General features: G+C 55.1%; 1 protein-coding gene across 1 annotated transcript in view; it reads left to right on the top strand.

Moving 5' to 3' along the window:
* Positions 1 to 217: 217 nt before the first annotated feature.
* Positions 218 to 16,586, top strand: part of LOC132805525 (brevican core protein-like) — a 67,641-nt gene continuing 51,272 nt past the window's right edge. The window contains exons 1-5 of the mRNA XM_060820637.1: positions 218 to 386; positions 4,427 to 4,792; positions 5,630 to 5,804; positions 8,719 to 8,846; positions 10,272 to 10,562. Coding sequence (XP_060676620.1) covers positions 218 to 386; positions 4,427 to 4,792; positions 5,630 to 5,804; positions 8,719 to 8,846; positions 10,272 to 10,562 — 1,129 coding nt within the window. The remainder of the gene's footprint in view (positions 387 to 4,426; positions 4,793 to 5,629; positions 5,805 to 8,718; positions 8,847 to 10,271; positions 10,563 to 16,586) is intronic.

Raw genomic sequence — 16,586 nt, 5'->3', positions numbered from 1 at the left:
GGACAAATCGACCCGACAAATCCTCCCTGCGCTCTCTCTCTCTCTCTCTCGTGCATGCACATAGCACCTGTACCGTCCTGAGTTTAATCAGGGCCTCGAAGAGGTGAGATGGGGAGGGTGTGGAGAGGGAATCCTAGAGTCCAGGGTCCCTGACCACTGCCAATGGCGGAGTGGTTTAGGCAAAACAGAGTGGCACCTTGACAGGTGGATATTTGAGATGATAGAGGTCTGCAGCACAGGGAAGAGGCCCTTCGGCCTATCACAGCTAACCCTTCTCATTCCGTTTACCAGCTCTCGCCTCAGCCTGGACATGTTGCCATCTCTATTGCTGATCTTCATTCTCCAGGATGTATCGATGGCTCTGCCTCTGTCAAACGCAGTTCAGGGTAAGAGTCTCTCCCCTTCGGGTTTATTGATGGCGTTTTGTGTGGAATTATTCCACCCCCTTCCCCCCGACGCTCTCTGTAAGCTCAGGTCCAATCTAGAGACTCGGGAACCAAAACAGAAAATGCTGGAAAACCTCAGCAGGTCTGGCAGCATCTGTAAGGAGAGAAAAGAGCTGACGTTTCGAGTCTAACTGACCCTTTGTCAAAGCCTTTGTCAGAGACTCAGGGTTCAAGGCTCACCTCAGCAATGCTATGGATTATTAGTTGCTGTGTTAAGGGCTCACACAGCGTAGAAACAGGCCATTCTGCCCATGTTGTCCCTGCACTGGGAGTATTCGATGGGAGGCAGTGTAGAGGGAGCTCTATTTTCCCTCATTTTCAGCATAGAAGAGTAGAGTGAGTTTGACTTTCAATTCACAAGGGCTGTCTGAGTTTTATTCTGTATGTAATCCCATGCTGTACCTAGCCTGGGAGTGTTTGATAGGGACGCTGCAGGTTAAAATAATGCTGAAAGCTTCACTCGGTATCTAATCCCATGCTATCCCTATCCTGGGAGTGCTGGAAGATTAGAGGAAGCTTAGCTCTATAATCTAACCCTGTGCTATCCCTGTCCTGGGAGTCTTTGATGAGAACCGTGTAAAGGGACTTTACTTTCAATTTCGAAGAGTAGAGAGAGCACTACTCTGAATCTAACCCCGTGCTGTCCCTGTCCCTGGGAGTGTGTGATGGGGGACAGTGTAGAAGGAGCTTTACTCTATATCTAACCCCGTGCTGTCCCTGTTCTGGGAGTGTTTGATGGGGGGACAGTGTAGAGGGAGCTTTACTCTGTATCTAACCCCGTGCTGTCCCTGTCCTGGGAGTGTGTGATGGGGGAACAGTTTAGAGGGAGCTTCACTCTGTATCCAACCCTGTGATGTCCCTGTCCTGGGAGTGTGTGATGGGGGAACAGTGTAGAGGGAGCTTTACTCTGTATCTAAACCTGTCCTCTCGCCTGTGTAATCACATCCTTCTGATAATGTGGTGCCAAGAACCACACACAGTAATTCCAAAGTTACCTAAACATTGCTCTACACTGTTCAAGACTTCCCTGCTCCGATATTCAACACCCTGGTTAATGAAGGCATCTTGTGTGCTAACTCCTTCAGGGATTTATGGATTTGGATATGGAGTTAGGCCATGGAGCCATCATGACCTCGTTGACTGGCGAAGGGGCTGAATGGCCTTCTCCTGGTCAGTCACAACTTGGGGGATTTGTTTATTTTTAAACTAACTTACTCACAGGCTGTAGGCACCGGTGGTGGGGCCCGGAGTTGTTGCCGGTCCCCAGTTACCCCTTCAACCCGGTTAGACGATTTCAGAGGGCAGTAAAGAGGTGACTCCCATCGCTGTGGGCTCTGGAGTCGTGTGTAGGCCCATACCTGCCTGGTAGGAATGGCAGATTACCTTTTCCATCAGTGAACCTGAAGGGACTTTTTAATCTCCATTGTCAATAGTAATGTTGTCACCATTTGGCCCAGTTCTAATTCCATACTTCCAAACAAAAAGGAAATGGTGGGGTTTGAACTTGTAACTCAGGCCATTAGCCTGTGCTTCTGGCTGACTAGCCCAGTGACATACCACCACAGCAGGTTAATGCATATAAAATGGGAACAGGAGGAGGTCATTCGGCCCCTCAAGCTTGCTCCACCATTCAATAGGATCATGGCTGATCCAACTCTCTTCCTGCCCACTTTCCTGCCCTGTTCTCCTCTGTAATGTTTGATTTCCCCAACTGATCAAGAATCTAGCCAACTCAGCCTTAAAAATAGACAAGGGCACTGCCCCCATAGCTCTCTCTGTGGCGAGGACTTCCAAAGACTTAAAAACTTTGACAGGATAAAATCCTCCTCATCTCAGTCTTAAAGTGGCGCCCCCTCTGATGATACCCTGTGGTCCTGGACCCTCCCAATGAGAGGTAACATCCTCTCAGATTGTCTCAGTCAAGACCCTTAAGAATCCTCAATGAGATCACCTTTATCTTCTAAACTCCAGTGAGTAGAGTCCCAACCTGTTTACTCATAAGTCAATCCCTCCTACCTGGGATCATCCTAGTCTTTTTATTAAATGTATTCATTTTGCAGGACATGGGTGTCGCTGACTGGGCCCAGCATTTCTTGCCTATCCCTAGTTGCTCTCTTGAGCAGGTGGGGGTGAGTTTCCTTCTACAGTCCATCTGCTGTGGTTGACCCACAATGCCCTCAGGGAAGGAATCACAGGATTCTGACCCAGCGACACTGAAGGGACGCTGATATATTTCCAAGTCAGGATGGGAAGGGGCTCGGAGGGGAATTTGCAGGGGGTGGTGTTCCCATGTATCTGCTGCCCTTGTCCTTGTAGATGGAAGTGGTGGTGGGTTTGGATGCTGCTGCCTGAGGATCTTTGGCGAGTCACTGCAGTGCATCTTGTAGATAGTACACACTGCTGCTACTGAGCATCAGTGGGGGAGGGAGTAGATTTTGTGGGTGTGGGGTCAATCAAGTGGGGGCTGCTTTGTCCTGGATGCTGTCAAGCTTCTTGAGTGTTGTTGGAGCCACATCCATCCAGGGCAAGTTCGCTCTCCTAAAGCCGAGCATCCCACTAACTACGGCGAACAGCAGCTTAAGAGGATTCACTAAACTCTACAGTGTGAGGGACACATAGCCCGACTGAGCATTAAAGGCAGAGAGATGGGAGGGGAGATGGCAGTGGGGGTGAGAGCAAGAGAGGGAGGGAAGGAGGCAGTGAAAGACAAGGAGGAAGGGGGAGAGAGAGGGAGAGTGAAAACAAGAGAGGGAGTGAGAATGAGAGAGGGTGAGAGAGGGAGTGAACAACAGAGGGGAGAAAAGAAAGGTGTTGAGAGGGCGAGGGGGTGAGAGACAGAGAGAGAGGGAATGAGAGATGGAGGGTGGGGGGTGGGAGAGAGACAGAGACAGAGACAGAGACAGAGAGGGAGTGAAAGAAGGTAGAGAGGAAAATGTGACCAAAATGTGAGTCAAGAGGTAGGGACTTAAAGAGAGAGGGAGGGAAGGGGGGGAGAGAGAGAGAGAGAGAGGGAGAAAGAGAAAGCAAGAGACAGAGTCAGATGGAGGGAGGAAGGGAGGAGAATGCGACCAAGAGAGGCAATCAGGTGGAAGTTAAAGAGAGAGGGAAGGGAGGAGAGAGAGAGAGTGTGAAAGAGAAAGGAGGTGGGGAGGGGGGGAGGTGATAGTGGGAGTGAGAGCAAGAATGAAGGGAGGGAGTGAGATGGAATGCTAAAGCAACAGAGGGAATGAGACACTAGGAGAAAGGGAGAAATGGAGGTGGGGAGAAGGGAGGGAGGAAGGAGAGTGAGAAGAAAGGGAGAGAAATTGAAAGGGGAAAAAAGTGAGAGGGGTACATGAAAAGGAGGGTTTAGAGGGATATGGGCCAAGTGCTGGCAAATGGGACTAGAGTAATTTAGGATATCAGGTCAACATGGACGAGTTGGACCAAAAGGTCTGTTTCCGTGCTGTATATCTCTATGACTCTAAGAGACGGAGAGAGTGTCAGAAAAGAGGGAGAGATACAATGAGGAGAGAGCTGAAGGAGGGAGAGAAAGGGGAATTGAGAGAGGGAGAAAGCTCAAGAAAGAAGGAGGGACAGGTGAGGACGAGAGAGAGAGGCAATGAGAGAAAGACCCAGTGGGAGGGAGGGAGAACGAGGGAGTGTGGAAGAGAGAGGATGGGTGGAAGATAGAGAGGAGAAGGTAAGGGAGGGTGTTATTGAGAGAGAGGGGGGGAGAAGGGAAATGGAAATAGAGGAAGGATAAAGAAAATCGGAGAGAGGAAAGATAAAGTGATGGGATGAAGGAAGGAGGAATGAGACAGGAGATGCTGAGGATTAAACAGAGAACGCCAGAAGCAATGATGGAGTGAGGGGACAAGTGCGGGAGTAATTGGCAGAAATGGTAGAGGGAAGGGGAGAATAAGAGAGACAGAGAGATTGGAATGGGGTGATGGATGTGGACAACGATGTGTGACCAATCGAATGTGCTTCTCTCTCAGAGGAGGTGAGGGCGCTGAATGTGACGATCGGTGCCCTGACACCAATACAGGGGGTGCTGGGTGACAGCCTGACCATTCCCTGCTTCGCCTCTTATTCCGAGCCCCCCCAGACTCCCGGCACACCGAGAGTCAAGTGGAGTTTTATTCGTGATGGCAACGAGACTGACATCCTGGTGGCCACGGTGCTCAAAGTGAAGGTCAACGAGAGGTACCACCGGAGGGTGGCACTGCCACATTACCCAGCCACGGTCACCGATGTCTCCCTGGAGATTCGTCAACTGCTCAGCAATGACTCGGGGATATACCGCTGTGAGGTGCAACACGGGATAGACGATGCGCAGGACTTCACTGAGCTTGTTGTCAAAGGTAACGGGAGAGTGGAGTGTGCTGCACAGTCAGAGGGTCAGCGCTGAGGGAGTGGGCACTGTCCGAGGGTCAGTGCTGAGGGAGTGGGCACTGTCCGAGGGTCAGTGCTGAGGGAGTGGGCACTGTCAGAGGGTCAATGCTGAGGGAGCAGGCACTGTCGGAGGCTCAGCGCTGAGGGAGTGGGCACTGTCAGAGGGTCAGTACTGAGGGAGTGGGCACTGTCAGAGGGTCAATGCTGAGGGAGTGGGCACTGTCAGAGGGTCAGTACTGAGGGAGTGGGCACTGTCAGAGGGTCAATGCTGAGGGAGCAGGCACTGTCGGAGGCTCAGCGCTAAGGGAGTGGGCACTGTCAGAGGGTCAGTACTGAGGGAGTGGGCACTGTCAGAGGGTCAATGCTGAGGGAGTGGGCACTGTCAGAGGGTCAGTACTGAGGGAGTGGGCACTGTCAGAGGGTCAATGCTGAGGGAGCAGGCACTGTCGGAGGCTCAGCGCTGAGGGAGAGGGCACTGCTGGAGGGTCAGCACCGAGGGAGTGCCGCATTATCAGGGAGGTCAATGCTGAGGGAGCAGGCTCTGTCGGAGGGTCTGAAGACTGACTGTCCTGAGCTGGAGTATAGTGTCTGCTAACAGCTGCCTCACTTTGAGGATGATCATGGATTGGAGGAGATTAAAAGGGTAGAGCTGGGTGAAGGGGGTGTTATTACCAGGGCCATGCATATGGATTTAAGGAGATAGGAGGTGGGCAGAGACAGACTAGCTTCTTGGGGTTGGGAGGGGGATTGCGGACTGTATTGTGGGTCTTTTTGCACCTCTTCTTCTGACTTCGCACTCTTTCCAGGTGTCGTATTTCACTACCGTGAGACCTCCACTCGCTACGCCTTTAGCTTTGCCAGAGCACAGCAGGCCTGTGCTGACGTCAGTGCCAGGATAGCTACCCCTGAGCAGCTGGAGACTGCCTATGCCAGTGGCTTTGAGCAGTGTGATGCCGGCTGGCTGTCTGATCAAACTGTGCGGTAAGTGACCACCTCCCTACCTGTATGTGCCCCACAGGAGATCACGGTATCGTCATTGTGCCCTGTGTCCCATGTAATTACAGTAACAGCAGCCCACACCGGTTACCCTAACCTGCGCTCTGACCTGTACATGTGTCACATTGCACAGTTGGTTCTGTCCTTCCACTCTCCATCCTATGCAAGTTAATGATTAGAGTCATACAATCACACAGCACGGGGAAATAGACTTTTCAGTACAAGCCATCCATACTGACCAGATATCCTAACCTAATCTATTCCCATTTGCCAACATTTGGCCCATAACCCTCTAAACCCTTCCTATTCATATCGCCATCCAGATGCCTTTTAAATGCTGTAATTGTACCAGCCTCCACCACTTCCAGCTCATTCCATATACGTACCACCCTCTGTCTGAAAAAGTTGCAAATCCACAACATTGGGGAAAATTTAAATAAACCTGCTGGACTATAACCTGTTGTCATGTGATTTTTGACTGTGTCCATCCCAGTTTAACACTGGCACTTCCACATTATGAGACAGTTGCCCCTTAGGTCCCTTTTAAATCTTTCCCCTCCCACCCTAAACCCCGGTTTTGGATTACTCTACCCTGGGGAATAGACCTTGTCTATTTACCCTATCCATGTCCCTCATTATTTCATAAACCTCTAGAAGGTCACTCCTCAGCCTTCAACGCTCCAGGGAAACCAGTCCCAGCCTATTCAGCCTCTCCCTATAGCTCAAACCCTCCAACCCGGCAACATCATGACCAGAACCTAAACACTAACTGCCCATTATATTTGGATCCCTAACTTGACTCATTCTAACTCTAGCCTAACCCTATCCAAACTTTGCGCCAACTCTAACCTCCTGCCTGCAATCCTTAACAACATTAAATAACCTAGTCCTGACCCCTAAACAGTACCATCCTTAATCTGAACTAATCCTACTTTAACTCTGTCCTAATTTCCTGCCTGCAAGACTTAATGACATTATGTAATCTAACCTGAAACATGATCCTAACTCTGAACATAATCCTTAAACTAACTCTAATTTGACCCTGTGCTAACTCTAACTCTGTAGCCGTCCTGAATAACATTATGTAACCTAGTCCCGGTCCCTAAACATGACTACAACTCTTTGTGTGATCCTAATCCTAACTCTAATTTAGATTTAGCTCTCATTCCTAATCCAAAAGTATCCTTAGCCCTAACCTAATTTTCACCCTCATCCTAACCCTGCAGAGAAAGGCACAATGGGAGATATAGTGCTTTATTTCCGCCACCTAACTCCCTTTCGACGTAGTCCTTTCCAGCTCTCGCTATTCTCCACCTCACTTTCGATGTTTTGCACGACACACAATGGACTTTCCCTGTGAATACTTATGTGGTACACGGGTGTCTTAACTGGTGGTAGTTCCTGGTTTAAAAAATTGCAAACATTCACCGTGATTTTGGTGGTTGGAAGGCACTCAGTTGGACGTGATAACAGTTCTGAGTGAAAGAAAAAGGCAAAAAGTAGATAAAACTGCCCCCAAATAGGCTCTAATGTTGCAGTGGTAGTATCCTGACCTATGAACCAGGAGTTCCAGGTTCAAGTCCCACCTGCTGCAGAGGGCTGCAACAATATCTCTGAACAGGTTAACCAAATGAAACAAAGTCTTAGTCCTGATGATGTGGAGATGCTGGTGTTGGGACTGGGGTGTACAAAGTTAAAAATCACACAACACCAGGTTATAGTCCAACAGGTTTAATTGGAAGCACACTAGCTTTCGGAGCGACGCTCCTTCATCAGGTGATTGTGGAGGGCTCGATCGTAACACAGAATTTATAGCAAAAATTTGTAGTGTGATGTAACTGAAATTATACATTGAAAAATTAATTATCTGTTAAGCCTTTCATCTGTTAGAATACAGTGATAGTTTCACTTCTTTCATGTGTAAATCACAAAACCCTTTTTTTAAAAGTTGCATTCTCGGGTTCGCTGTTAACAATGGTGATAGCTAGACAACATGTTGAAGGTGTTAGCCCCCTGTGTTCTCTGTCTATGACCTGATGTTTAGATTGATTCTAATCTAAAAAGTGAGATAACAGAGTTTTACATAAATTCATGCAGTTTTTTGAGTTCAGAGTTCTACAGGAATGTATGCAGCTTTTGAGCAAAGTGCAATGTAACTCTGCAAGTACAAATTCACCACGTGTGAATTTGTTTTTGAGCTGAGTTCTACATGAATGCATACAGGTTTTGAGCAAAGTGCATTGCCTGAAACGTCGACTCTCCTGCTCCTTGGATGCTGCCTGACCTGCTGCGCTTTTCCAGCAACACATTTTCAGCTCTGATCTCCAGCATCTGCAGTCCTCACTTCCTCCTAGCTAACCCGAGAATGCAACTTTTAAAAAAAAGGGTTTTGTGATTTACACATGAAAGAAGTGAAACTATCACTGTATTCTAACAGATGAAAGGCTGAAAACAGACAATCAATTTTTCAATGTATAATTTCAGTTACATCACACTGCAAATTTTTGCTACAAATTCTGTGTTACGATCAAGCCCTCCACAATCATCTGATGAAGGAGCGTCGCTCCGAAAGCTAGTTTACTTCCAATTAAACCTGTTGGACTACAACCTGGTGTTGTGTGATTTTTAACTTAGTCCTGATGGTCATGGTCATTCCCACCCGATGCTAATTCTAACCTAATGGGAATCCTGAGATCACCTGGACCCATATCCTCACTTCCCCAGCAATTTCTGTTCTTGGTTCAGATCTCCAGCCTCCCACAGCTCCTTGTTTTATGCAAATTCATAACTCCGAGCACCATGCTGATGTGAGTCTAACAAAGTTAATGAATGGGAGTGGAAGTGTTTTTCCAAGTTCGGGTGTGGCCTTGATTGACGCTCTCTCTGTCCTCTGTCCCAGCTATCCCATACACACCCCACGAGCTGGTTGCTACGGGGACATGGATGGTTTCCCTGGTGTTCGCAACTATGGTACACAAGACCCAGAGGACACGTACGACGTCTACTGCTATGTTGAAGACATAGAAGGTACTTCGGAGCTTTCACCCATCGCCCGATTCCCAGCGCTGCACCACTGTGCCATCAGCTGCCTGGGGACCTGACGTCTGGAAGTCCCTCCCCAAACCTCTCTGCCTCTCACTCTGTCCATCTCTGTCACCATCTCTGTCTCTCTGCTCAAAGATGAGAGGAAAACTGAGGGAGCAGTGCACTTTTGGGGGACTGCCACATTGTCGGAGGGTCAGCGCTCAGGGAAAGGGCACAGTCAGAGGATCAGTGCTGAGGGAGAGTGCACGGTCGGAGGGTCAGTGCTAAGGGAGTGGGCACGGCTGGAGGGTCAGCGCTGAGGGAGTGGGCACGGTCAGAGGGTCAGCGCTGAGGGAGTGGGCACTATCGGAGGGTCAGTGCTGAAGGAGTGGGCACGGTAGGTGGGTCAGCGCTGAGGGACTGCCACATTGTCGGAGGGTCAGCGCTGAGGGAATGGGCACAGTCAGAGGGTCAGTGCTGAGGGAGAGTGCACGGTCAGAGGGTCAGTGCTGAGGGAGTGGGCACGGCCGGAGGGTCAGCGCTGAGGGAGTGGGCACGGTCGGTGGGTCAGCGCTGTGGGAGTGCCACATTGTAGGAGGGTCAGTGCTGAGGGAGAGGGCACTGTAGGAGGGTCAGTGCTGAGGGAGAAGGCACTGTAGGAGGGTCAGTGCTGAGAGAGAGGGCATTGTAGGAGGGTCAGCGCTGAGGGAGAGGGCACTGGCGGAGGGTCAGTGCTGAGGAAGTGGGCACTGTCGGTGAGTCAGCGCTGAGGGAGTGGGCACTGGTGGAGGGTCAGCGCTGAAGGAGTGGGCACGGTCGGTGGGTCAGCGCTGAGGGACTGCCACACTTCGGAGGGTCAGCGCTGAGGGAGTGGGCACAGTCAGAGGGTCAGTGCTGAGGGAGAGTGCACGGTCAGAGGGTCAGTGCTGAGGGAGTGGGCACGGCTGGAGGGTCAGCGCTGAGGGAGTGGGCACGGTCGGTGGGTCAGCGCTGTGGGAGTGCTGCACTGTAGGAGGGTCAGTGCTGAGGGAGAGAGCACTGTAGCAGGGTCAGTGCTGAGGGAGAGGGCACTGTAGGAGGGTCAGCGCTGAGGGAGAGGGCACTGGCGGAGGGTCAGTGCTGAGGGTGTGCCGCACTGTAGGAGGGTCAGCGCTGAGGAAGTGGGCACTGTCGGTGGGTCAGCGCTGAGGGAAAGGGCACTGTCGGAGGGTCAGCGCTGAGGGAGAGGACACTGTTGGATTTTAAGACGTCTTGGACCAATAAATATTGGGTTAAAAACACATTGATCAAATTCCATTGTGTGTTATCTTCCTCTCTGCTAGTTATTTGCTGCAGTTTCTGAGGGTGTTCCCGCAGACTGTGAAAGGTATGGCCCTGAGTGGGTGTGAAACAGTGTACAAGCTGGCCGTCTCTCTCTCTCCATTACAGGGAGTATCTTTGCCAGTGATGTGGACAGCCTGACCTTTGAGGATGCCACACAGTTTTGCGAGGAGCGAGGCTCTCGCCTGGCAACCACTGGTGAGCTGTATGCAGCCTGGAGCCAGGGCTTTGACCACTGCACCCCTGGGTGGCTCTTCGATGGCAGTGTGAGATACCCCATTGTCAACGCCAGGGAACGTTGTGGGGGCCATGTCCCCGGGGTCAAGACTGTTTACGCCTTCCGCAACCAGACCGGATTCCTCGACCCCTCCTCGCTGCACGGAGCCTTCTGTTTTCTAGGTGACTATCCTCCGAGGTTTGGGTTACAGGGGTTGGGGGGGGGGGGTGGAGTGGGACGCAATGATGAGTGGGGGGAAGGGCAGAGTGAGGGGGCAGGAGGATTGAGGGTAAGTGACGAGGTGAGGGGGCAGGAGGATTGAGGGGGAATGGGGAGGTGAGGGGGAAAGAGGATTGAGGGGGAATGGGGAGGTGAGGGGGCAGGAGGATTGAGGGGGAATGGGGAGGTGTGGGGGCAGGAGGATTGAGGGGAATGGTGAGGTGAGGGGGCAGGAGGATTGAGGGGGAATGGGGAGGTGAGGGGGTTGGAGGATTGAGGGGGAATGGGGAGGTGAGGGGGCAGGAGGATTGAGGGGAATGGGGAGGTGAGGGGGCAGGAGGATTGAGGAGGAGGGAGGTGAGGGGGCAGGATGATTGAGGGGGAATGGGGAGGTGTGGGGGCAGGAGGATTGAGGGGAATGGTGAGGTGAGGGGGCAGGAGGATTGAGGGGGAATGGGGAGGTGAGGGGGCAGGAGGATTGAGGGGGAATGGGGAGGTGTGGGGGCAGGAGGATTGAGGGGAATGGTGAGGTGAGGGGGCAGGAGGATTGAGGGGGAATGGGGAGGTGAGGGGGCAGGAGGATTGAGGGGAATGGGGAGGTGAGGGGGCAGGAGGATTGAGGGGGAATGGGGAGGTGAGGGGGTTGGAGGATTGAGGGGAATGGGGAGGTGAGGGGGCAGGAGGATTGAGGGGGAATGGGGAGGTGAGGGGGTTGGAGGATTGAGGGGAATGGGGAGGTGAGGGTTTGGAGGATTGAGGGGGAATGGGGAGGTGAGGGTCTTGGAGGATTGAGGGGAATGAGGAGGTGAGGGGGCAGGAGGATTGAGGGAGAATGGGGAGGTGAGGGTTTGGAGGATTGAGGGGGAATGTGGAGGTGAGGGGGTTGGAGGATTGAGGAGGAATGGGGAGGTGAGGGGGCAGGAGGATTGAGGGGGAATGGGGAGGTGAGGGGGCAGGAGGATTGAGGGGGAATGGGGAGGTGAGGGGGTTGGAGGATTGAGGGGAATGGGGAGGTGAGGGGGTTGGAGGATTGAGGGGAATGGGGAGGTGAGGGGCTTGGAGGATTGAGGGGAATGGGGAGGTGAGGGGGCAGTAGGATTGAGGGGGAATGGGGAGGTGAGGGGGCAGGAGGATTGAGGGGAATGGGGAGGTGATGGGGCAGGAGGATTGAGGGGGAATGGGGAGGTGAGGGGGCAGGAGGATTGAGGGGAATGGGGAGGTGAGGGGGCAGTAGGATTGAGGGGAATGGGGAGGTGAGGGGGCAGGAGGATTGAGGGGAATGGGGAGGTGATGGGGCAGGAGGATTGAGGGGGAATGGGGAGGTGAGGGGGTTGGAGGAATGAGGGGAATGCGGAGGTGAGGGGGCAGGAGGATTGAGGGGAATGCGGAGGTGAGGGGGCAGGAGGATTGAGGGTAAGTGACGAGGTGAGGGGGCAGGAGGATTGAGGGGGAATGGGGAGGTGAGGGGGAAAGAGGATTGAGGGGGAATGGGGAGGTGAGGGGGCAGGAGGATTGAGGGGGAATGGGGAGGTGTGGGGGCAGGAGGATTGAGGGGAATGGTGAGGTGAGGGGCAGGAGGATTGAGGGGGAATGGGGAGGTGAGGGGGTTGGAGGATTGAGGGGGAATGGGGAGGTGAGGGGGCAGGAGGATTGAGGGGAATGGGGAGGTGAGGGGGCAGGAGGATTGAGGAGGAGGGAGGTGAGGGGGCAGGATGATTGAGGGGGAATGGGGAGGTGTGGGGGCAGGAGGATTGAGGGGAATGGTGAGGTGAGGGGGCAGGAGGATTGAGGGGGATGGGGAGGTGAGGGGGCAGGAGGATTGAGGGGGAATGGGGAGGTGTGGGGGCAGGAGGATTGAGGGGAATGGTGAGGTGAGGGGGCAGGAGGATTGAGGGGGAATGGGGAGGTGAGGGGGCAGGAGGATTGAGGGGAATGGGGAGGTGAGGGGGCAGGAGGATTGAGGGGGAATGGGGAGGTGAGGGGGTTGGAGGATTGAGGGGAATGGGGAGGTGAGGGGGCAGGAGGATTGAGGGGGAATGGGGAGGTGAGGGGGTTGGAGGATTGAGGGGAATGGGGAGGTGAGGGTTTGGAGGATTGAGGGGGAATGGGGAGGTGAGGGTCTTGGAGGATTGAGGGGAATGAGGAGGTGAGGGGGCAGGAGGATTGAGGGAGAATGGGGAGGTGAGGGTTTGGAGGATTGAGGGGGAATGTGGAGGTGAGGGGGTTGGAGGATTGAGGAGGAATGGGGAGGTGAGGGGGCAGGAGGATTGAGGGGGAATGGGGAGGTGAGGGGGCAGGAGGATTGAGGGGGAATGGGGAGGTGAGGGGGTTGGAGGATTGAGGGGAATGGGGAGGTGAGGGGGTTGGAGGATTGAGGGGAATGGGGAGGTGAGGGGCTTGGAGGATTGAGGGGAATGGGGAGGTGAGGGGGCAGTAGGATTGAGGGGGAATGGGGAGGTGAGGGGGCAGGAGGATTGAGGGGAATGGGGAGGTGATGGGGCAGGAGGATTGAGGGGGAATGGGGAGGTGAGGGGGCAGGAGGATTGAGGGGAATGGGGAGGTGAGGGGGCAGTAGGATTGAGGGGGAATGGGGAGGTGAGGGGGCAGGAGGATTGAGGGGAATGGGGAGGTGATGGGGCAGGAGGATTGAGGGGGAATGGGGAGGTGAGGGGGTTGGAGGAATGAGGGGAATGCGGAGGTGAGGGGGCAGGAGGATTGAGGGGGAATGGGGAGGTGAGGGGGTTTGAGGATTGTGGGGAATGGGGAGGTGAGGGGGTGGAGGAATGAGGGGAATGCGGAGGTGAGGGGGCAGGAGGATTGAGGGGGAATGGGGAGGTGAGGGGGTTTGAGGATTGTGGGGAATGGGGAGGTGAGGGGGCAGGAGGATTGAGGGGAATGGTGAGGTGAGGGGGCAGGAGGATTGAGGGGAATGGGGAGGTGAGGGGGCAGGAGGATTGAGGGGGAATGGGGAGGTGAGGGTGTTGGGGGATTGAGGGGGAATGGGGAGGTGAGGGGATTGGGGGATTGAGGGGGAATGGGGAGGTGAGGGGGTTGGAGGATTGAGGGGAATGGGGAGGTGAGGGGGTTGGAGGATTGGGGGGAATGGGGAGGTGAGGGGGCAGGAGGATTGAGGGGGAATGGGGAGGTGAAGGGCTTGGAGGATTGGGGGGAATGGGGAGGTGAGGGGGCAGGAGGATTGAGGGGAATGGGGGAGGTGAGGGGCAGGAGGATTGAGGGGAATGGGGAGGTGAGGGGGCAGTAGGATTGAGGGGAATGGGGAGGTGAGGGGGCAGGAGGATTGAGGGGAATGGGGAGGTGATGGAGCAGGAGGATTGAGGGGGAATGGGGAGGTGAGGGGTTGGAGGATTGAGGGAGAATGGGGAGGTGAGGGGTTGGAGGATTGAGGGGGAATGTGGAGGTGAGGGGGTTGGAGCATTGAGGGGGAATGGGGAGGTGAGGGGGCAGGAGGATTGAGGGGGAATGGGGAGGTGGGGGGTTGGAGGATTGAGGGGAATGGGGAGGTGAGGGGGTTGGAGGATTGAGGGGGAATGGGGAGGTGAGGGGCTTGGAGGATTGAGGGGGAATGGGGAGGTGAGGGGGCAGGAGGATTGTGGGGAATGGGGAGGTGAGGGGCCAGGAGGATTGAGAGGGAATGGGGAGGTGAGGGGGTTGGCGGATTGAGGGGGAATGGGGAGGTGAGGGGGCAGGAGGATTGAGGGGAATGGGGAGGTGAGGGGGCAGGAGGATTGAGGGGGAATGGGGAGGTGAGGGGGCAGGAGGATTGAGGGGGAATGGGGAGGTGGGGGGGTTGGAGGATTGAGGGGAATGGGGAGGTGAAGGGGTTGGAGGATTGAGGGGGAATGGGGAGGTGAGGGGCTTGGAGGATTGAGGGGGAATGGGGAGGTGAGGGGGCAGGAGGATTGTGGGGAATGGGGAGGTGAGGGGCCAGGAGGATTGAGAGGGAATGGGGAGGTGAGGGGGTTGGCGGATTGAGGGGGAATGGGGAGGTGAGGGGGCAGGAGGATTGAGGGGAATGGGGAGGTGAGGGGGCAGGAGGATTGAGGGGGAATGGGGAGGTGAGGGGATTGGGGGATTGAGGGGGAATGGGGAGGTGAGGGGGCAGGCGGATTGAGGGGGAATGGGGAGGTGAGGGGGCAGGAGGATTGAGGGATTGGGGAGGTGAGGGGCTTGGAGGATTGAGGGGAATGGGGAGGTGAGGGGGCAGTAGGATTGAGGGGAATGGGGAGGTGATGGGGCAGGAGGATTGAGGGGGAATGGGGAGGTGAGGGGGCAGGAGGATTGAGGGGAATGGGGAGGTGATGGGGCAGGAGGATTGAGTGGAATGGGGAGGTGAGGGGGCAGAAGGATTGAGGGGGAATGGTTGAGGTGAGGGGGTTGGAGGATTGAGTGGAATGGGGAGGTGAGGGGGCAGAAGGATTGAGGGGGAATGGTTGAGGTGAGGGGGTTGGAGGATGAGGGGGAATGGGGAGGTGACGGGGCAGGAGGATTGAGGGAGAAGGGGAGGTGAGGGTTGGAGGATTGAGGGGGAATGTGGAGGTGAGGGGGTTGGAGGATTGAGGGGGATTGGGGAGGTGAGGGGGCAGGAGGATTGAGGGGGAATGGGGAGGTGAGGGGGTTGGAGGATTGAGGGGAATGGGGAGGTGAGGGGGTTGGAGGATTGAGGGGGAATGGGGAGGTGAGGGGGATGGAGGATTGAGGGGAATGGGGAGGTGAGGGGGTTGGAGGATTGAGGGGAATGGGGAGGTGAGGGGGCAGGAGGATTGAGGGGGAATGGGGAGGTGAGGGGGTTGGAGGATTGAGGGGAATGGGGAGGTGAGGGGCAGGAGGAATGAGGGGAATGGGGAGGTGAGGGGTTTGGAGGATTGAGGGGAATGGGGAGGTGAGGGGCAGGAGGATTGAGGGGAATGGGGAGGTGATGGGGCAGGAGGATTGAGGGGGAATGGGGAGGTGAGGGGGCAGGAGGATTGAGGGGGAATGGGGAGGTGAGGGCGTTGGAGGATTGAGTGGAATGCTGAGGTGAGGGGGCAGAAGGATTGTGGGGGAATGGTTGAGGTGAGGGGGTTGGAGGATTGAGGGGGAATGGGGAGGTGAGGGGGCAGGAGGATTGAGGGAGAATGGGGAGGTGAGGGGTTGGAGGATTGAGGGGGAATGTGGAGGTGAGGGGGTTGGAGGATTGAGGGGGATTGGGGAGGTGAGGGGGCAGGAGGATTGAGGGGAATGGGGAGGTGAGGGGTTTGGAGGATTGAGGGGAATGGGGAGGTGAGGGGGCAGGAGGATTGAGGGGAATGGGGAGGTGATGGGGCAGGAGGATTGAGGGGGAATGGGGAGGTGAGGGGGCAGGAGGATTGAGGGGGAATGGGGAGGTGAGGGCGTTGGAGGATTGAGTGGAATGCGGAGGTGAGGGGGCAGAAGGATTGAGGGGGAATGGTTGAGGTGAGGGGGTTGGAGGATTGAGGGGGAATGGGGAGGTGAGGGGATTGGAGGATTGAGGGGGAATGGGGAGGTGAGGGGGCAGGCGGATTGAGGGGGAATGGGGAGGTGAGGGGGCAGGAGGATTGAGGGATTGGGGAGGTGAGGGGCTTGGAGGATTGAGGGGGAATGGGGAGGTGAGGGGTTTGGAGGATTGAGGGGGAATGGGGAGGTGAGGGTTGGAGGATTGAGGGGGAATTTGGAGGTGAGGGGGTTGGAGGATTGAGGGGGATTGGGGAGGTGAGGGGGCAGGAGGATTGAGGGGGAATGGGGAGGTGAGGGGGTTGGAGGATTGAGGGGAATGGGGAGGTGAGGGGGTTGGAGGATTGAGGGGGAATGGGGAGGTGAGGGGGATGGAGGATTGAGGGGAATGGGGAGGTGAGGGGGCAGGCGGATTGAGGGGGAATGGGGAGGTGAGGGGGCAGGAGGATTGAGGGATTGGGGAGGTGAGGGGCTTGGAGGATTGAGGGGGAATGGGGAGGTGAGGGGTTTGGAGG

The sequence above is a fragment of the Hemiscyllium ocellatum genome, chromosome 50 (assembly GCF_020745735.1).
Source record: "Hemiscyllium ocellatum isolate sHemOce1 chromosome 50, sHemOce1.pat.X.cur, whole genome shotgun sequence".
Classification (NCBI taxonomy): Eukaryota; Metazoa; Chordata; class Chondrichthyes; order Orectolobiformes; family Hemiscylliidae; genus Hemiscyllium; species Hemiscyllium ocellatum.
This window is presented reverse-complemented; position numbering and strand designations above follow the sequence as displayed.